Source organism: Dendronephthya gigantea, unplaced genomic scaffold (genome assembly GCF_004324835.1).
Source record: "Dendronephthya gigantea isolate DGI-Jeju-01 unplaced genomic scaffold, DenGig_1.0 000203F, whole genome shotgun sequence".
NCBI lineage: Eukaryota > Metazoa > Cnidaria > Anthozoa > Malacalcyonacea > Nephtheidae > Dendronephthya > Dendronephthya gigantea.
The window spans coordinates 252,115-273,824 of record NW_021163213.1 but is presented as its reverse complement, the minus strand read 5'-3'; the positions used below and the strand labels follow the sequence as shown (position 1 = coordinate 273,824).

The following is a 21,710-nucleotide window of genomic DNA, read 5'->3' as shown; positions in this document are numbered from 1 at the left end:
AATAGACACGCTCTGAAAATGTGTTGCAAAAATTTATTGATTTCATTACCTTTCTAATTAATATAGTATTTCACGAATGTAAGCTATAAGTGCTAATTTCTAGGTAATTAACCCGCTAATGATTAGAAATTAAGAGCATTATGTTAGTATCTGAAGGCATAAGGCTACACAACACGTACAAAATGTTGAAAACGAGAAGAACACGCGAGTGCAAGAATTTAACCAAGTGCTAATATTCATGCATCTTCATGCACAATGAATGCTATGATTTATCAAATGGTCAAGCCATATCCAGATCGAATCCTTTAACCTTTCATCCTAAAACCACTCATGAGAAAAAATTGAAAGGCTAAAAGGTAAAATTACAGCTCACTGAGATGCTGGCCGGGTATTTAGGACCTATCCCAATTCCCAATTCCCGAAGTCTGAATGCTTCTAAGAGGCTTGTCCTATTTCAAATATTTGGGATACGAGTATTTGGATGCAGTGATTTAACTGGTATGGCTTGTAAATATATCCTATAGTAATATATGTATATGACATTTTACAATGATGTCTTTTATCTCTAGTCATTGAGCACATCTAACCCTGTTTGCAAAGAAAATGCCTCAGAAATGACTTATTATTGTACGTTTACACACTTACACACCCTAAAACCTGATTTTCATAAAGCCGCCTGGCGTGTCTCTGTTGTCAACATTTCAATCTCAGTTCTGCATTGGAGCGTTATAATATATCTTAAACTGATTTGTAAAACATTTTTCAGTCCATTGTTTTACATTGCAAAATACGATTTCATTTAAGACAACATTTACGGCAAAATGAAAACCAGGTATATTTGAAAACGCGGTAAAAGGTCTAATTTATGTCAGCCATAACTAGAAATTATAAGTAGGTCTTGCCACGTTTATCGTTATGTTGATGAAGTTTCGTTTCAGCGATAAGCTCTTCCCTCTTCTTCTTTAGCACCAGAGTGCTGGGCATATCTGGAATGGCCCATGCTATGAATTTCTTGAGGAAGGACATACTGAACTGGAAGATGAAAATGAATGCAAAACGACCAGCCATGATTTGCCAGTGTTGTTTAGTGTACGGTTCGCCTGCTTCTGTTTCTCGATAGCCAATGTATCTGGAGGAAGAAGTCAGGTTAGTGCTGGTGATAGTGAGGATTATGATGTTGATGAACTGACTAAACTGATGGCAACAATGATGAACTGATGGGAATAATGGTGGACTGAAGGTGGTAATGATAGTTTGAAGATAATGATGGATTGAAGATGATAATAATAATGGATTAAAGGTGACAATAATGCATAAATGCTTGCGATAATGGATTGAAGGTAATGATAATGGATTGAAGGTAATGATGATGGATTGAAGGTAATGATGGACTGACACTGATAACGATTAACAGATGGCAATGTGGCAGCTCTGATGACTAAAATTAAAAGGTGACAGTACGAACAATATACAATGAAAGTACCTCTTGGGTATCGGGAAATTACGTTTAAAATCTTTGAAAATAATACCTGCAGGTTGAAGGAGGCACTTTAATGCTACCAGTCGCATACCGCTCTTGAGGTCTGGATGAATTTGTCCAGAGAGAGGTGTCGAAATAAGAGAGACTGTTGTTCAGATATCCATCAAGAGAGCCATCGTCACTATAGCTATACTTGTAAACCATCTTTGCGATGAAATCAGACGTGAAGGCAATTACAAAAGCGTTAACAAGAACAGAGAAACTGGATAAGGCATCAATGATTGGATACCACGCCCCGATATCCTCTGCCATTTTAGGACTGGGACGACGCTGATCGCGAATGAAATTGATGGCGTCAACTCGGATCTCCAGAACCCCGTTGGCGAAAGCAAAGAGTGGAGCGAGCGGAAAGGCCGCGACAAACATCATCACAAAACCAAGTTGCAAAACTGTGGAAAAAATATTGAGATAAACATATTTATTTATACTGGATAGCTCTATCAGTTCTAAACTGTTCTTCCTAGAGGTCCAGTAAGGATCATCTCTACTAAACGCAGGAGAGAAGATACATACCAACTTCAAGATACTCCCAAAACATTGTCCCTTCTGTTGCCGGCAGAAAGTAATCTTGTTCCCACTGTGGGAGATGTGTAATACTGGCCTTCTCAGTCTTTCGTTCGTTCCACAATTTCATCAGGTATCTGAAATAGATCACATAGGATTCTTATAAAAATTTACTTGTGAAGTGAAACTCGTATGTAACTTATTTAAAGATTAAGATCTTCCCTCGTGTGTGGGGAACTAGCCTGTGGACTTTTTGAAAATATATAAAAGAGTATTCTTCATCCGAAAATGGTACTGTAGGTCAGTAGGTAGAGTGCAAAACAAAGTTTGTAACTTACGGTATCATAACTTCAGTGAAATTACTGATAATTTGTTGTCCAACCATGATGATTACCAGCTGAATACACAACTCAACCAAACAACCCTGAGGTCCACAACCGTCCAATCGCCATTTACCGAAGGCTCTCCGATAATGTCCTGGGGTGCCAACGAATAGGTTAATCTTGAAGAAAGCGATGTAAAACAGGGAGGAATACATGTTTACGAATTGATAAATGTACATTTTGATGGTGTAACTATCTTCCCAGTCCGTTTGTGTTCGAGGATTCTGCCAGTTTGTCAGCCAGAGTGCGACGTATTGGTAAAGAAACTTGAGCAAATTAATGGCGATCAGGTTGATTACAGCTGCGGTCATGGAGGTTATGACTTTGGCATTATGCCGTACATTTTTGTCATCACTTGATGCAGAAGCTGCAAACACCGCAGCACGATACACGACAACAGCGATGACGGCAAAGATCACGAGTGTTATCATGAAGAAAACGATACTGAAGACGCCAGCGTATTTCTTGTACAGGGTTTTGTTCGGAGTGTAGGGTTCCATACGACCTGTAGCAGGATTCTCTTTGAGGGTCGTCACAACAGCCGCGTACTCAGGGCGGACCTGTTCTTCGACTTCCTCAAAATCACAGGTATGCCATTTGTACGCCAAGATATTCTGCTGACGTTTCCAAAATTCAAGGAACAACGTGGACCAAATCGCCATGATGCAGGCGAACGCAATCGAGAAATTGTTGTCGAAGAAATGTGCGACTTGCATGTAGGTGCAAGTGTCGCTCAGGAGCCAGTACCAACATTGCTTGTCACAGAGCGGACACATGGTATAATTACTCTTTTTATCTTTACAATCTACAACAGGAGGGTAACTACCCGAGTCAATAACGCCATAAAGAAACGCGATGAATCCAATCAGAGCAACTGGTGCCAACATGGTGCAGTAGTAGCCCAGCCAAGAGAAATATAACCCTATGGAAGTCCCAAGGTAATCCTTGATTGCATCCAGAGGCTGGAACTTGTACCATTTCCCAAATTTCGCCCATTCAGAGCGCAACGCTTGACGAGTATTCGAAGGTGCACTATCCTCGGGGATCTCACACGGACCATCGTGAAGTGGATACGTTCCTGTGAAGGCTTTGCTATACACGAGCTTTGCTAACCCAATATCGTGATCTTTATTTTCCGAGAATGGCGTCTGACCCATTATTCGTTCCACCATACGAATCCTGTCCGTCGGACTGAAGAAAGTTTCCTGATTTTCCACACCAAGAAACTGCCGCTCGTGTTCCTTGGTAAAATAAGCTGTGAAGTATTTCTTGTCGTCAGGAATAATATTTGTATCATATACCATTGGGTTCTTCTCCCGAATACTTTCCACAAGCTGTTCTCCCAACAAGGTCTCCAAGGTGGACATAATCTTGATGTCTGATTCTTGAAGAGGCATTCTCAGGAACATTTCCTCCGCCATTTTTGTGCAAACATCCCACGGAGCGTGGATCTTCACGAAATATACTGTTGGGTCTTTTTTGTTTTCGTTGTCATCCTAAAGGAAAAGAGTTGGATCATTTACTGTTACATATTGCAACAAGTATTCGTTCATCTTGGGGGGAAAGACATCTCACACGAAACAATTTAACGTTAAAATCTTTTTAATGATAACGGTGACGCGAAAAGCCTCGTGTTTGATTGGCTCGTGAACTTTGAAAAAAGACGAAAAGGAGACGACGATTTCCTCCTTATTAGGGGAATGCATAAATCATGCTTTCAAATGAATGAAAACAAATATTAACAGTGGGTATTCTTTATGTGTGAACACCTGGCGAAAAGCTGCACTCGAATATAACAAAATTTTGCAACAACAAATTTTATAAAACACGACCGGCTGAGCCTGGGACACCGAAAACTTTGAACCAAATACCCTGTTATAATGATGATTCAATGACGAGGAATATTTGTAATTTTAAAAAGATAATAAGAATATAACGTGTCCACTTTACAATGTTAATTTGCATCTGTAATTTTACATAAATGTTCTTTTAAAAAAGCGTTAAAATTCCCTGAATTTTTTTTTTCAATTCTTAATTTCGCAAAGCCAGGATAAGATCACTGTCTTCAAGTCACAGGTATTCAGCCAAACTTTTGAAAGTTAAAGCTGACAATATATGCCCGGAATTGCACTGTGAGGATTCTTTCACACGGTACCGGATGTGATAGTTGACGATTTCGTCTTTTGCCATTATGGAGCAACGATTATTAAGAAATGCTTTTTAATTCGATAGATTTTGTGTGTTTATTCAAATCCCGGGCATTAAAAATTTCCAAAACTTGACGGTCTTGACCTGTTCCTATTTTCCGGGGCCTGACATGGTTTGAATATGAGCATTATTTGCTCTATGTAAACTGTTTCCGTCTACATCTGCATCAAATGACCTCTGAAATCCGAGACGTAAAACTGCAAATGTTAGGTAACAGGATAGATCACTTGTCAGAGAGGTTGAAATATTCACACGGGCATTGAATACATTCCTGTCATTTTTGGATTCCTATCTTAAAATCAGGGTTAATTCACATCATTTCTTAATACGTGATACTAATACAAACGAAACCAGTTTCAAACGACGTGCTAAATGTTGACAAGATCACCGATGATTGCTTTCAACTTGCCAATATACTCGCAAGAGTTTGATTCTAAAATTGGCTCGACCTATGACTTGACAAATCGCTGCAACAAATTGAAACAATGTTTTGTATTGAATTGATTCTAGACTCTTCTTAGGATATTTCAACCTACATTATTGAGTACAATTTATTTCTATTCAAGTACTATCTAAATCGTCTTTTCGAGTTAGATAGGAGTAGAAATATCATGGACAAGGAGCTCAATTCAAAACAACTTGTGGGGGTCATATTGTTCATTCGAGAAGGTCGTACGCTGTTGTCATGCGAGCAAAGTTAATAAAAGAATAAGAAGAATAATACCTCAGGCTCAGATTTAGCACCGACTAATTGATCAATCTCAACAACCAAGTCAGCTGCTTTCAAACCATCGATGTAAAAATCACGAATCTTTCTTTTATCTTCTTCCTCTTGCTGCTCCTTTTCAGAGTCCAGGGTCGAAGGATCAGGCACTTCATAAACCAGCACCATATCCACAACGCTCTTGCCATCTCGCATCTTGTTCTTCGTCGGTTCTGCGTTCACCGAAGGCGAAGCCATGTTTTGCCCGTCGTCTTCAGCTGGATGTTGAACTTGATGCTCAAGGAGAATAGCACCTTCGTCTAAAGAGGACGTATTGGTTTCAGGATCGTTTCCAACCTCTTTCTTGGGTTGATATTTAACCGAAGGGTGGTTCTCCCCCGTAGACATTTTTGTAATGTGTGGCAAATGCCAGAAGATACGAGCAAACCCCGCCTTTTACGCCCACGTTGCAAGTTGCAACAATGTTTTGAATTGTTCAGACACAACTCGTTTACAACACTCAGTGACGGTGTAGTTATATGACTGACATTCACATCATCCGCTATCGCGGGTTCAATCTATCTTAGAGCCTTGCTACTTTAGACATTTAACTGTACAAACACTGCTACACCTCACATTAAATATGTAAAAACATGCAGAAATGCTTTTACTGAATATTGATGACATGTGTTGGATCCCGCACAGATATTGTGCTTGAAAGATTGTTTTGAATGTCTCGGTCGGTGATTTTTCGCGTTTGAAAGAAAGCAATATTGTCCAGTTTACGCACGAGAGATATGATGCTTTGAAATATGCAAATGCATGCTGAATCAACGACTGAAAAGTCAAGACCTTTGATAAAAACATTGACGTAACGTTCTTCGCAAGTAAGCTCTACTATACAACGATTATAATTCTTTTTTGCCAAAAGAATGTTAATGGTTTCATTCTCTTGTCTTGTTGACACAAGTTTTACTTGTATCCTCGTGATTTCAAAAGGCAATTGTTGTTTGTTTGGGTACACAACTTTACATCAGTATTTGATATAATGTAACTCTATAAAACGTTTGTTTCATAATGGTTTTATACAGAAATTGCGGACATGGAATTTTCTATACAATCGTTGCTTTAAATGGTTCATAAGATGATAAGAAAGCCAAACAGAAGACTCGAATTTGGACGTTTGGAATTTGAACGGTCTTCACGTTACACGAGTCTCTCAAAGATCACTAATAACACAGCGTTGCAAAACCAACATGTAAGTTGCAGCTCCGTGGAGACCTGACAATCATTTTTAAACTTCAAGTTAATAACGTCAATATATTTACTTTGACGTAGAACGATTTAGAGACTTTCATTAAAATATTAACGACAAAATCTTGTCATATTTGCATTAGAAATTGTAAAACTGAATTGAAATGACTCGCAGAGTACGAACTAGGTTCATATGTGATCCAAAATGGTCGCACTTTTTATTTGCAGTATCTGTACTTAACGTATGGCATGCAGTGTTGGAAATATCATTTATTATCTATTTATTTTATTACCAGATTGCATTGTTCGAGTAACATAATATTATTCATTTCGCATTCTATACCGCAGCCATGATCGTGTTTAGATTTGGACTAAGATGATCTACCAATACGAAGATGATGATCTACCATGTATCAAAATCTCCAGTAGGTTCAATGCGCGAGTTTCCTGGCAAACTATTTACATTCAATCTATGATTTGTAGACTGAATATTATGTTTATCTTCAGTTTAACAAAATCTACCTACTTCTCAGACCAATCGACTCTTTCTCAGCGTTTTCCTCATTCATTATACACAAGTTAGCAGTGCTGACAACTTATAAATCCTCAAACTCTCTTCATATAGTTGAAAACACGAGAATATCAGTACCCTTTGAGAATATCTATCCTCTTACAAAAGCAAGCATATATTGTATATTATGCAGCACGATTAAAAAGGTCATTTATGACATATTAACAGTGTTTGTGGCTTGATCTTGAAAGGTCTTGTGACCTTTGTAATTAGAAATGTAAATCATGTTTGCACGCTCTGGTATGTGAGCAAGGTGCTAGGTTGTTCTATATAGACAAGCTAAACAGCTTTGTCCAGGATTGGACAGATCACTGAAATTATATGAATAATGCTCGTGCAAAGCACATTGTTCATAACAAAATATTCTGGACTAAACGAAAGAGACTAATTTTTAAAAATATAGACCCGTTTTCCAGCGTGTTCACGAAATCGGTTTTTGGCAACGGCAGCGTTGAAATGACGTTTACAAATAAACTTCCCCGCCGAAGAATAGTATGACTTGTTCTGAATTGATGTCGTTTTGTTTGCCATGATAAGGTTTACTAAACTTTATATATACACAAGGTTTTTAATGAGCTAGTTTTGTACCATCACTTGTGTGTATACATATAAATATAATTCATAGCTGTATTTGAACGGCCATAATGTTTATAATCATCGCCCCACATGCATGGTGATATTCGAGGTGAAAAGAATCTGACGAATCGATGGTTTAACTATTACAGATAAAGTACATAATATCCACACAAAACGCACTACTACATCCAGAGGGAAATAATAGTAAACTATATATGCTGTGAATACAACATATAGCGTTGCACGGTGCCTGACTTCACTTGTCAGAGCGGGCAACCAATAAAACTCATTCAAATATTTTACCTTTCTTCTGAGTAGTCTCTGTCTCCATTCCTAGACCTGTCTTAATCAACAATACGATCAAACTTTTATAAAATCCGTGAATTTGATGGCTGAACCTCCTTCTCAACTCATCAATGGCGAGGAACACTAATCGTTGTGGGTGTTGGTTCGTCAGACTATGACAGAATTGATATTTGAAACTTCCTCGATTTTATATCCCGCTGTTCGTAAACAATCGCTCACGGTATAGACATTTGAATGACATAATTACACAGCATTCGGTGCCGTGTTATTGTTGTATATGCATAAAAGAAAACTCCCAAATTTGTGCCTTCCCATCTCAATAATCATACAAACAAACTTTGGTGCAGAATGGTATTGTTTTGGTACTTCGTAAAGTTATACCATGCAAATTCAAAGAAGTAATTAAGCTTAGATGCGTCTCGAAACTTATAAAACAATTAAACAAGGATTGTTTATAAAGACTAAAGTATATTTATAGTAATAAATTAAAATATAAAGATGCTTTCAAACATTTATTCTGACATATTTAAGGGATAACTTTTAAGGCAATAATATCAATGAACATCAATCGTGATGTTGTAAATGATGATTTTTAACGTCGACACAATCCAATCGCAGAGTTAATAGTTCTAGGAGATGCACTCATGAATTTTTCATTTTGATTAAACTAGCTTGGTTCAAGCCTAAATCATATTGAATCTAAAGTCTCACAGACCACATCACATGATCGTGATAAGCCGAGTTTTATTCAGAAATGGTAGAATGAGATGTACGTTGTTGTTTTCGTGGACTTTTATTTGCTTTTAAATTAAAATATAAGTTGCAGGGAAAAATCACGAGCACTTTGCTGTAAGGGTTGCCGATTGAATTTAACTTGAATTGAATTTAACTAGCAGCAGAGAATGCCTCTTCAACGATGCTTGTAAGAAATGGATAGCAGCGAAAAAAGAGCGGCAAATCTTACAAGATCTTTACTAGACCATGCGACCATTTTCTTCTCCATTAGTATAAAGACCACTGCTCATGCAGTGGCGATGCTCAACCATGCACGTCTTTAAATAGAGCAATACAAAATGAATCCTACCTTTATGAGAAGGAACTGGAGAATAACGAACCCCTGAGTGAGGATTGGGGTTGTTATTTACAGCTGTTGATGACGAAGAGTTTCCCATATATCAAGGTATGGACAACCAATTCACCTCGAGCTGACGAAATGAATGCAAAGTGCGGGTGCGTGTGACGAATATGTGTTTTGGACTTTCAAGATTTTGAATAAATTGAACGCCCCGTTAACTCTCGACCGCACAAGTCAAAAACACGACGTAACTTTGCTGTAAAATCGCTGGTCAATGGTCATAATAGGAAAGGCCGCTGTATTACACTGTCAGTGTTTCTCAAGACTCATTAGATTTCATTACATTCCTCCTAAAGTCGTTAGATGATTCGAGAGAGTTTCAGCTGGCTGATTGATTTTATGTACTGCTCTTAAAGCTGTTGGCTTTTTCCCCCTAACATTTTCCGACGTAACCGATTGCCAACGACCGGCCGACAACTTATTATTTTCTAATTGTCAATTTTTTCCCCTCCTGGCGAAAGCCAATGAGGGCGGCTATTTATATTGGTGTGCTTTCGACTTTTTTATGCGAAAAAAATTTCACTTTTGTTTCGGGTCGCTGGAAAACAATCAACTGGGGTTCCTGTCAGTATTGACTCCAGTCCAGTGTTCATGCATGATAATATTTCAGTATGACACTAATATGTACAAATGTACATTTGAATTTTGAAAATGTACAATTATTGTACAAAAACAATGATGAAACTTTCTTTCAATGTTTATTTGCTTGGTGAATAGTTGAATGATCAGAGAGAACTCACTTGAGAATTGTCAATGGTTAGTAAAGTGTCAAACAAGCCCAACTGCTCTGAGAGATTAACCTGATAGAATGAATGAGATTTTGCCAATTTTCAATTCCAAAGGATGCATGGTCTTCAGTGTGAGGATTCTCAACACTCAACAGGTGGCAGAACTTTACTTATCCGAGTAACAAAATATTGACAATATTCTTCTTGTTTGAGCAATCGTTTTCGCTCGGAGACATGAAATTATCTAACATTGTTTAGTTTAATTTTCCTGCATGAAATGAATGATTTCGGAAGTTGACAAACTCGCGGAAGATCAGTCAGGCATTCAGCCGACTAAACTGACGTTAGCTGTGCTCAAAAAATGACAACATTCAATATCGTAGACGATAGACCACCGCCTGTATAATTAGCTGGAGATTATGACAGCATAAACATCAAGAATTACTTCTTAATGTCTGCATGCAGTGCTTTAAAGCTGTGGTCTAGGACTCTAGATGCCCGAAGATGCAAGTTCTGAATTTGATATGAACTGCGAAGCAAACTGTGAGACTTTATCGTCTTTATCGCGGCTATGGTCTATGGAAGCACAGCACTTACAGGAACACTCAAACCACTGAGAATGTCGAACCAAAGGATTTCATTTGTGCAAAAACTTGAAAAGCCTGAACGGGCATGCACAGTCAAACCATTATATATATCAAAGTGTATAGATAGGTATATGCTAAGTTACGATGTCAGGCATGGATGACAATGGTCAGTCATAAACCCGACAAGGTGTCTTCTTGTACATACAAACATGTACATTCACACGAGCTGTAAACAGGAATTACTATCCAAGCACTGGCAATAAACCTTAAGTATTCTATTATATATAAAGTATATCTACAATATCTACCAGATGAGATGATACTAGTCAAACTATACTAATACAATCAAGCGAGCATCATGCAGACAGAGTTGATTATACACAAATTCACCGAGATTGTTGTAAAAAGAATAAGCTTTCGTACCATTAGAGATTTCATTGGTTGGATTCTTCATCGATTGGTAACCCGTAGGATTGTTATTTAACTGAGTGCTTTCATTCTCTTCGTTTCGTTCAGCCATATTTCAGGCACAATTCAAGAAAATGTAGAAGACTTGAACAATCTATTCTTGAACTAGCGAAGTGACCCTTAACCCTGCAATCTTTTACATTACTAATATGGTTTAAAACCAGTCATCCTCACTTCCTATTGGTTCATCTTAGTATAGATTTACATAAATATTTTCGTCCTAATCTTGTCACGAGGAAGCTTGCATAATTCATGCTTTAGGGACATGATCTAGAAACAACTCGACCAACTTGACCAGGTATCATAAGTTAGGACTGATGTAATCTTGAGACCGCTTTATCGTGCACTAGTATAACTTAAAAATTTGGTTAGTATATCAAAGGTATGCATGATTATGTATGATTTCACGAGGTGACCTTATTGGGCGATTACTAAATTTCGCAAGAAATGACCATGTTTCTTGTTGACAGATAAACAAAAATTACAGAACCACATGCACAGGCGTTATCCTGAAAAACATCTTCAGCAAAGAAACTTGGAAAGTCTAAACCTTCTCAAAGAAATGTCATTAACGTTCACAAAACGTCTTTCCTATTTAATAAAAAATAAAACCAATAACTTTTATATTCCCCTGATTCACCTGCGCTATGCATGGTTTTCAAATACGATGAAAAAATTGTCAGTTGATGAGATTTGAAGATAGAGATGAAAACTGATGTTTTTCTTTTGTGTTTTTGTTAATAACACGACTAAAGTTTCAGAAGTGAAGTTTTCAAGTTGTTGTTGTTTCTGGTCCGATGAAAAACAAGCATTTATATGTTTGAACAAGTTGTAACAACATAGTTGACAGGGTTGTTCGTGATAGACGACACCACAGCCATTCTTGAATGTTGCTTAGTTTCATCAACCAGAACCTTGTCAACCAGAGTGTAAGAACTCACTAATACCTATCCCCAAACTACGTTAAATTGAAAAAGGGAAAGTCGCAGAACGAGGTCTCATTCCTTGAATGATATTCTCGTCACACACGACTATGTCCGTGTCTAGTTTCGCCGGTTGGCTCCCTGCTACCGGGGAACACGACTCCTCTTCCTCAGGAACATCCGCAAGATACGATGCCATGGTATCAGGTGACGTCAACGAACGTGGTCGTTTTACTTCGAGATCTTTCGGAAAAGGATCGTGGATAAATCGTAGCGAAGCGAGAGGCATTCTTTGTAGATTAAGATGACATTTTGCGCGAAGCAGTTTTACTTTCGACTCGAGTTTTTGTCTCCGCGCACTGTAGCTTTGGGGAAGCTCAGTGCTTGATAGATCATGTAGAAAGGTTTCAACTTCTAAAAAACAATATTTACAAGATATTAAAACAGTTGAAAGCGGTTATCTTTTTCTTTGTAAAAACCCGACACGTTTACTATAAACCAAGAGAAGATCAGCCAAATTGGCGTTAAAACCGCTGAGAATCTCATATCTTATCAAATATCTTTGCGTCTACGTCAATTTATCAAGTATCGCAAACAACTTCTTTTCTATTATTTGAAAGCCATTACGCTGATCGAGTCGCGTCAATACAAGTTATAATTGTCACGATATTGACGATTTTAGATTGCTCTCTCGTGCCTAGTGTTGATGATAAAACGCATGCACATAAACAATGCACACCTTATTGGCAAAGTTTTTTTCATAATTCGTGTCTACAGGCGAGGTCTACTGCTTTGTTCTGACCGCTGTTAAAAGACGATGATTGATAATATGAAGATAGTGATTTTGATCCCATTTTTTTTCTTTATAAATTCTCAAAATTTCCATTTTCAAATATAACAACATCATTTCACTAAACAAACAAACTGGAGACTTCTATAAAAAGCAATATGCTGGTAACAGTATAATTAAAAACTTTTTTTAAACATTTGCACAAAAGAAATGTTTTTAAACTGAACACTGTCTTTTCTTTCGTTATATTAAAATGTGCATCAACAAACAATATAAAAAATATTGAAGTTTGAAACGGAGTAAAAATAGCTTGCATTAGCAGATTAATAACATGAAGTATTCATACTGATTATAGAATCTATTTTTGAACGAGGTTGAGAAAAAACAGATTTTGCTATCTGCTGAAATCCTGAAGAGCAAATTGAAAATATCATTTATAATTCATGAGTAAACATTGTATATTTGAAGTTGTAGATCTTTGTAAGGAAGTCTCTCAATCTATGTATGAACGACTGGGATTTTCAAAGTGTTATTGAAATATTGAACGGATTAGGGTGATATATCGTCAAAAAAGAGTTGTTTTTTGTGGGGACAATGGTAAATAAACGCGCTGCAAATACCTAATTACAAAGCAAGCCAAAATTGGCCAATAACCAATTGGCAACGACGCAAGTCTTTTTCGCATTTGCACCTTAAAAGCTAAACAACAGCTTGGCCAATGTAAATATGCTTCAAGCCTTCAATATTATTATTTGCCTTTGGCTTTAGATGGAGCTGCGTGTCTCGAAAAAAATGAGATGCAAGATATTTGCATGAAGTCAACAGTCACTCGCTTCGAAACGGATGCCTAATATCGCTGTATCACTCCACGCTGGCAAAATTGATATGTCGAACATAGAACAGCGTTTAGGATCAGCCAAATCCAGATTAATCCCTTCACAAATTCATTTGAACAATTAAAATTTTGTTGCTCAAGAGTTTTGTTAAGGCTTGCTGTCTGAGCAAGTGACCTGCAGTTCAGCAGCTATATATGTACACTCCAGCCCTGTTCAAAAAAGGTCAGTCTGCTGCCCCGGCTGAGATAATTGCCTTCCCAGACATACATTTCGGATTAACTGAATACGGCTGATGTTATAAAGCTGTTCACCCTGCCTCAAAGAACGGACAAATTGATTAAATTCCTAAGCGTTTTCATTAAGATACGGACAGCCCTAGGAATGTTTAGGCAATGGAAAATGTCAAGAGCTGAAATTTAAAACTTTCAAAGCCATTTCTGATCATTTAACAGTGAACATCGCGTACAAATTTACCTGCAAGGATTGAGTCCACTTCGTGTTGCAGCCTTTCAGAATTCCTCATCCCTGCGTTGGAGATCTTCTACCCTGAAGCCTGCGAATGACTTCACAAACAATTGACAATGAATGGAAATCGAAAGGGTTATACCCAGCAAGCGAATATAAGCAAACAGAACGAGATAATCAATAGCACTTTTGAGGCATTCCCGCAATAACGTAAGCTCTGTTTGACAATGTATTTAAAAACTCACACGACGGGAGGGCGGAAGATAAACAAATTATAAATGACGATTATTCCTTCCTGTAGAAAAATACTGTCACAAAATTAGACGAGATCGTATCTCGATACTTTGACACAACGCTATTTCCATAAATGTTCAGCGTCCTGTCACCTGCGAAATAAGCGTTGTTATGGAAACTATATTACCATATTTTCTACAAAACATCCGTCTCACTTACGCCGATAAAGAATCTTAAAACCTTTAAAAATGCTCGTTCATGCTGATAATTAAATACACGATTTCATTTGCTTGTTTTTAATAATTCAGCGTGCTGCGTTGTCTATGATTAATTTACATTTAAGAAAAATCTACAACGCTATTCTATTAAGATTTTACAATTATTTTCCTCTTCCTACCTTAAGGTCTTAAAACTGAATCTTTCTTTAAAAACTAGATCGAAGAAATGAACTATTAATATTCATTTCAAATTATTGAGACTAGCCGTGACTCTGGACGTATGTACAACTATGATAAGCAGTTTTTAAAGGAGTTTTTTTCAAGGGATAATGGTGAGTCTTTACGGATATATACTGACCTAATAATGATGAGTGTAAAATACCCATAATTTGTTATGAATGTTTCATTTTCTTGCCCCAAAAACTAAACATTTCTAAAGGCTTGTTTTTCACTCAGGAGAAATAACCACAGGACCACAAAATAAAGTAGTACTTCAGGGCAACCTCAGACGGCCTCGAACCCAGGCCCTAGACACAGCGTGGCTTGAGGTTGAATAGAACTCGTTGTATCTGTCAGTTCTCGATGAGAACCCATGGTTTTAATCTGGCCCTGAGGATCATTCTTTCGAGTGGAAACAAACCATTATGGCTAATCGAACACCTACCATGCAGAAAACTTAGTGTAATCTGAAATTTCCAGCTTTTCAGAATTCCAATCACATCTCGTATGCGGGCATGATATAATTCCTGGGTACGAGACCAACGCGAATATCCGGGATATCCATTAGGGAGGCAACCCACCAATCACTGTTCGGTATCTTCTCTCGGATGTAGAGATAATTTCCGCGGGAAAATGCCAAGTCGTCGTCATCATCGGCAGCACAGTTCCACATCGCGACATAAACCTTATGAAAATTAACAAAAATAAATAAACCAGGTAAAGTGTCGACATTTTTAGTGTTCGTTTGAAAAGCCAATCTCACTTGTGAAGGAAATGCTGGAAGCATTTGAACCCCCCTTCCCCCCTTTCCCCTTGTAAAATCAGGAAACGTTTGCCTCTGCAGCTAACAGCTAGTAAAATACGAAATTTTGCTCAAGGAAAGTGTTCCTTGTCGTATAAAACTACCTCAGTATTCGGCGCTGAAGATAACGAAAGATAAGCACACTACAGTGGTTTTATATTGACCAGTGGCTTAGTAATCCTACCTTATTATAATCAAATTGTTCGCCAGGTTTCAAAGGTTTTGTCTTGACTGGTGGTAAGACTTCAGGTTTCGGCGCTGGTTCCGTCTTAGGCTCAGGTTCAGGCTCCGGCTCGCTCTCAGAGGGACTGGGTTGGGATTTTTTCGTCAGTGTTGGCGTGGTTCTCGTTGGTAACGTTGGTGGTCCTTTCTTTGCTCCGGGAGTGGCACGAGGGGGCAGGTGGGGGACATCTTGGGACGACGTTGGTCGCGGGGGTAATGTAGGGGATGATGATGGCTTTGCACGATTGACGACTGTCATGGAAAAATATACAGATTTTAAAGTTTTACCTATTATGATGGTGTAGTATGGATTGTACGTCACTGAGGTCAAGCTATGGAAAGATAAATCTAAATTAAGGCTTGAGAAATCAAAGTTTAGTCATAGAAATAATAGACAAATGAAGAGGGTACACATTGACGATGGTTTACAATTCTCACCTGGCGGTGGTTTCTCTTCATCTTTTGATTTTCCTAAAAAACAACTCAGTTGAAATCATCTCTTCCATGCGCTAGTTTCTCAAGCATAAACAAGCACAACTAGAGTCAAAACTATAGAAATCCTACCTCCAGGTGTTGGAGCACTTGAGTCAGTTTCATAGTCTTCCATTTCATCATCAACTTTCTCAAATTCTTCTTCTTCATCGTCTTGCGCTGGTGTTGCTGCTTTTCCTGCTGCTGCTGGTACACGGGCTGGTAGGATTGGCGCGTTGCCCGAGGATCCTGATGTCTCTGGTAAAAATTGATCAGTCAATTCATACAATTCTACCAAATCAAGCAATCCTATCGCACCTGCTGATGATTTAACAATCAAACTGGATTCTAATCGTATGCCATCATGAGTTGAAATGCGGTATCGTTGCTGCTTGCAACGTATCATCAAGACTGACAAACACGTTTTCTTCTTTTGATAGATGTGAACGAGTGAAACATTATAAACGCTGTGAGGTGAAGGAAGCCTTATCCCAAGATTCGTAACTTCTTCACTCGTTCACATTGCTCAGAAGAAGGTAATCATATCGCGTTAAAAATCGCAAGGCTCATTTTCAACACACCTTCTGGATCAGCAGAGGATTTATTCTGTTGCATCGTGTCGATACATTCATACAAGTCTTCGCCCTCTTCTACGTCATCGTCGTCATGGACACTCATCTTAACACTATTCTGTCTCATGATCCTGCATTGCTCATCAGAGAGATCAGTTGATAAGGCGGCTCTGATGTGTGTAATCCAGATATCCAGCTCTGACTCCTTCGTCACCTTGAACTGAAAAAAAATAGAAATGTTATTACTTCAACTATCCTACGCTTGCCAACCTCAGCTGAATGTCTGCATTTTCCATGCTTCCAGTAAGGTATTCAATGCCTGCAATATCCTATGAACGGGGAAAATTGTGCAATGGATTAGATTTCTTGGCAAAACCCAACACCATATAGAAAGACCTTCTTGAATTGAGTGAAATTGCACAGTTTGTTCTACGTTACTGCAATCTAGCTTCCATTGGATAGGTCAAGAGACGTTAAAAGAAATCCCCAAAAAACATACCAGGTAGCATCGACTTTCGTTGAGTAGTTCAAAGCACAATTTTTTATCCTTTACTTCAGGAAAGTTGTGGCAACCTTTACGCAGAGTTGATTCACTGGATGGTAAAATGATTTGGCCTTTTTGTTTCTGATCTTTCTTGTTCTCATAATAGTAGAGCGCAAGTGGTGTTAGCACGCAATAACGACGTTGAAACTTCTTAAATAAACCTTTTGATTTGTATTTCTCAAGATCTCCTACAATGCAAAGAAAGTAAGAATGAAAAACAATGGATTTTATAAAAGAAAACCCAGTTCTTATTCAAAAAACACACCTTCGTATATCTTGTCTGTTATGTCCGATGCACGTCTTGGTTCTGTTACACCAGTAGCATCTAATATTTCTGAGTTGTTTGACTTTTTTGATGCTGTTGAAATAGTTGTTGAATAGTTTAGCAATCACTTTGAACATCACATTGTTGTCAAACCAAGAGAACTGAGTTATTGCATGTAGACTGAACCTACATGATCTATTTGCAATGCCTGTATTGATTCCTGGATCAATGTCATCATAAAATTCTTCTGGTTCATCATTTGGTTCTAAATCAAAAATCAGGTTTCTTAGATTTTCGACTAATCATTAGGAGATAAAATGCATGAATGGAAATGTGAAAAACCTGTTTTATTCAGCGCAGCGACATCGTCATATTCTTCTTCGATATCTGGGAAAATATTAAAAAATAATTTTAAAGACATTGTCAGTTTAAAAAACAAATATTTTAAACTTTTTCTACCTTCTGGAGGCTCTGCAGATACAATTTGGGCAACATCGTCATACATTTCTTCACCACCTAAAATTATCACTTGTATTATTCCTGTCATCTTTGCAGCAGGGGTATGGTGGGGAGGGGATGTGTGGGGTGGGTGGGGATGTGTGGGTGGGGAGGGGATGGGTGGGGTGGGGGGGGATGTGTGGGGAGGGGAGGGGATATGTGAGGACAATGCTACAACAAAGCTATATTAAATAGTTTGGCCAGACAACAGTAAGATATTTGAATATCTGAAAGTTTATTTCTTACCAACATCACCTTTAACAACATCATCATACATTTCTTCACCGCCAACTGCAAAGTTCACAACAAAAGACTCATAAAACATATGGAAACCACTAACTCAGGAATACATCCAGATTCATTCAGTTTAGTTGCAGTTTACTTGGCTAATTACTCATACCATCTCATATCTCAGTAGAAGAGTACGCTACTGAGGTTGGCAGAACTATCAGTTAGTGCCAAGGCAACAAGAGAGAAAGAGGGATAGGGACAAAATACCTAGGAGCTGGAAGTATATCATAGTCTACAATAAATTTCATTGTATATTTGTTACCATCATGAGCGGCGACGTCACCATATTCTCCCTCATCAACCTAATTAATCATGATTAAAATAATTACCAAATGTTAAAACCAGTGAGATGCAATATATGATAATGGTTTGTCAGTACAGAGAAGATCATTAAAGCACTGATCACCTGGTTATCATCAGCTGGACTAGGCTTGCTTGGCAATGGGGGAGGAGGCTTCCTCTTGCTTGCATCTTTGTCAGGTAATTTTAGGAATTTTTGCAATTTTTCAGTCAGCTCAAGTCGTTCTTTGTTCACATCACCAGGAAGGTTGTTGACCTTCCCAAGAACCTGAGTTAGGAATCTTTCTACATCTAAAAATATTCAAACTACTTTGAGACTTTCTTGCCAAAAAAAAACAACATTCTCCTGGGACTTAAATGACAAATATTTACGTTTTCCCCCCACAAAAATATGCACCGCTAGTAGAGACAATTTGTGCAATTTAAACATTTGACTGATGAACTCGAAAACTGGTTAAACGATTTATAAACTAAGTAACTGAAATCGTGAAGTATTAGCAAGCTTCTATTTAAAACTCTAAACAAAATTTTATTGCTAAAACAAGGAAGTATTAAACTCGTTGTGTCATAATATAAAATGTATATTATATATACTAATAATGTCTACAAAGTCATCGTTTTCAACCTTATTTCGTATCATAAACCTCGCATAGTTTACAAATAATGTCTTACCTTTTAAAAAAGCCGTTATTTCTTCCATATTTTGTAAAAAAATGAATGTTATTGAATGTTCTTTTATCAAAATTTTACCGCAACTTTCGGTATTTTATTTTCTTACACAACTTCCTGTCTGAGGTACACGTGGGGTTCTTATTCCATTTTTGTGGATATTGCGTGGTAATTTCACTGCGCGTGTATTATTTATAAAGATTATTATTGCACTACAGGTATATAGCTACGATTCCTTACCATAATAATGATATTACAATGGCAACCAAAAAGGCCAGGTCTCTGTCAGATAGAGCTCTGATATCCTGGGGAGGGGAATGATAGCGGGTATATGAGGGGGTTTCCTCCCCTCCACTCGCCGCAGATCAGTGAAGGCAGGTTTTTCTTCGTTATCAGACTTACCTTGCGTGATACCAGCAACAACTGTCTCATCTTCAGCACGATTCTCCTTTGTAATCTCATCATCTGCAGCACATTTCTCATCTTCTGTTATTTCCACATCTTTCTCCGCGCTTACTTGCAGAGGCTGAGCGGCTTCTTGCAGAACCTGGACATGTTCTTCAAAGTTCCAAGTTGTTTCATTCGTCTCGTTCAAAGCATCTTCCGACATTTCCTTGGTGACATTCTCCACATCCATCATATTGGAAGCATCTACATTCATTTCAAGCGATTCTGGTAGCGTTTCCGCTTCTTGATGGCGTTGTTGTTGCTGTTGTGTTTGATTTTCCTTGTCTTGTTTATTCTGTGTCTGTTCAGACTTTCGCTTGTCTTTTGGCTCCTTTTTCTTCTTCTCCTTTTGCTTTTTGTGTAGAACTGAAAAGATATTTTTACCTTTCTTGTCTGCAGGTTTATTCACTTGTTTCTCCGTTGTTTGCTGTTGTTCTTCACGGCTTTGTTGTTCAGTTGCTTCCCCGGGCAAAACTTCATAAAGTTCTTCATTTTCAGTGCCTTCTTGTTGACTGTTTTCACCAGGAATTAATTCGTAAAGTTCTTCTCCCCCTACATCAGCGCTGGTTATTTGACGTTGCTGTTGTTCACTTAGTTGCGAAGCTGTTGGAAGCGGCTGTACTGTGTTAGCATTTGCCACAAAGCCATCGTGCATTTCTTTACTTCCCTCCGCACTCACCCGTTGTTGTTCTTGCTGTTTTCGTCGCAATTGAGGAGGTGTGAGAGGTGGCAATTGTTGTGGAGGGGGAGGCAGCTCCTGAAGCAAGCTTTGTTGTTTTCGTGGAGGTGTTGCTGGAGGTGGTTGCTGTGGTGGTACAGACAAGCCTTGTGTTGTATCGTCGTAAATATCTTGTCCAACCACAATACTTACTGTTGGTTTCTCCGTTTTTTTCGGAGGTTTTGGCGGTGGTAAAACAAATGTTGGGGGCAATATATGTTTGCGTGGACCCTCCTCAGCGGGTAATGCTTCATAGAAACCTTGAATCTCATCTATGTTCGGCTGTGATTGTTGCTGTTCTTGTACAATATCATCATAGATATCTTGCCCGCCATCGAGATTCTCCTCTTGTTGTCGTTTCATCGCTTCTTCCTGCTGCTGCCGCTGTACCTCCTGCAATCGACTCTCATTTTCTCTTATTTTTGTAACAATCTCGGAAATCCTCGAGCCAGAGTTTGTCTTCCCCAGCCCTCCAGCAACTTTCTCCAACGTCGTCATCCACCCTCGTCTGTCATTTGCAGAGATACATTTGAATTCATAGAACTCAACCGGGCTGGCAACTAAAGTAAATCGGAAATCGTAGGAGCTTCTTTTAGCCGTTTTGCATTGAACATTTCGTGTCAACTCGATGACTTTGAGCGCGTTTGGGTTGTCTTCACACGCGTGAAGTATCAGCTGTTTTCCTGTGATGGTAGCCCAGAATTGACCCCAGTTTTCATCGATTGCATTTGTCTTCAGGTAACCACTGCGGTAACATTGTGATTCAACGCTTTCTAGTTCACCAGAATCTGACAAAACGAGATGAAAAGCAAGTCTGGTTGGTTTGATCTTTTACTGTGGATATGGAAATAACTACATATAGATGAACAAGTTATAATACCGAGATTTAAATGTTTTTTTTTAAATATTTCTGACTTACCAATTGACTGCTGATCGGATGCACAATAGAGCTCATTAACACTTTCCTGGGCGAGTGTATTGTTTGCGAATGTTGTACCTTCACTACCTTCACTGGGATTGGTCATTCCCACATAAAACACGTCATCAGTGTCCTCTTCTGATTGGACCAAGGAAACCTCGCTCGTAACTGATTGGCTGTCATCATGGTCGGTGATATTACGTTTGGCCTTCGTACAACACTGCGGGCACGTCATCTGGCAAACGCTACTGGCCGCTGCTGTTAGTGTTTTTATCCATGACTGGCGACGGTTTACATTCGGTGTTTTAAAAAAGTACTCCGTAGTTCCGCTTGTCATTTTACTA

The 21,710-nt window shown here is 38.4% G+C and overlaps 2 protein-coding genes across 5 annotated transcripts; both read right to left on the bottom strand.

The window, feature by feature from the left end:
- Nucleotides 1-17: 17 nt before the first annotated feature.
- On the bottom strand, nt 18-9,525 carry LOC114539430 (anoctamin-4-like). 4 transcript variants are annotated; one of them, XM_028560056.1, is made up of 6 exons: nt 9,130-9,525; nt 5,360-5,658; nt 2,383-3,923; nt 2,054-2,181; nt 1,530-1,929; nt 18-1,129 (listed from the first exon to the last, which is right to left on the bottom strand). In XM_028560056.1, exons 1-6 carry the CDS (start codon nt 9,215-9,217, stop codon nt 886-888), a joined length of 2,700 nt encoding a protein of 899 aa, XP_028415857.1. In that variant the 5' UTR covers nt 9,218-9,525; the 3' UTR covers nt 18-885. The 4 variants fall into 4 exon arrangements, with proteins under 4 accessions (XP_028415857.1, XP_028415860.1, XP_028415858.1 ...); XM_028560059.1 differs by lacking the exon at nt 9,130-9,525 and adding an exon at nt 8,043-8,197; XM_028560057.1 differs by lacking the exon at nt 9,130-9,525 and adding an exon at nt 7,119-7,898.
- Nucleotides 9,526-11,511: 1,986 nt separating this feature from the next.
- On the bottom strand, nt 11,512-21,701 carry LOC114539429 (titin-like). Its single transcript, XM_028560054.1, has 16 exons — nt 21,367-21,701; nt 19,685-21,235; nt 18,720-18,904; nt 18,576-18,615; nt 18,269-18,313; nt 17,984-18,040; nt 17,867-17,911; nt 17,715-17,789; nt 17,525-17,617; nt 17,215-17,447; nt 16,725-16,935; nt 16,237-16,401; nt 16,111-16,143; nt 15,635-15,924; nt 13,987-15,333; nt 11,512-12,300 (listed from the first exon to the last, which is right to left on the bottom strand). The coding sequence occupies exons 1-15, from the start codon at nt 21,599-21,601 to the stop codon at nt 15,145-15,147; spliced, it is 3,447 nt and encodes a 1,148-aa protein (XP_028415855.1). The 5' UTR covers nt 21,602-21,701; the 3' UTR covers nt 11,512-12,300; nt 13,987-15,144.
- Between the last annotated feature and the right edge of the window lie 9 nt (nt 21,702-21,710).

Excerpts from the sequence above, each read along its gene's own strand:
- LOC114539430 (XM_028560056.1), bottom strand. The coding sequence starts at position 9,217 with ATGGGAAACTCTTCGTCATCAACAGCTGTAAATAACAACCCCAATCCT. Across the intron at positions 3,924-5,359 it reads GTGCTAAATCTGAGCCTGAG|GATGACAACGAAAACAAAAA; the intron begins GTATTATTCTTC and ends CTTTTCCTTTAG. Across the intron at positions 1,930-2,053 it reads TTGGGAGTATCTTGAAGTTG|TTTTGCAACTTGGTTTTGTG; the intron begins GTATGTATCTTC and ends TTTTTTCCACAG.
- LOC114539429 (XM_028560054.1), bottom strand. The coding sequence starts at position 21,601 with ATGACGTGCCCGCAGTGTTGTACGAAGGCCAAACGTAATATCACCGAC. Across the intron at positions 18,314-18,575 it reads TGACGTCGCCGCTCATGATG|TTGGCGGTGAAGAAATGTAT; the intron begins GTAACAAATATA and ends TGAACTTTGCAG. Across the intron at positions 15,925-16,110 it reads TGAAGAGAAACCACCGCCAG|TCGTCAATCGTGCAAAGCCA; the intron begins GTGAGAATTGTA and ends TTTCCATGACAG.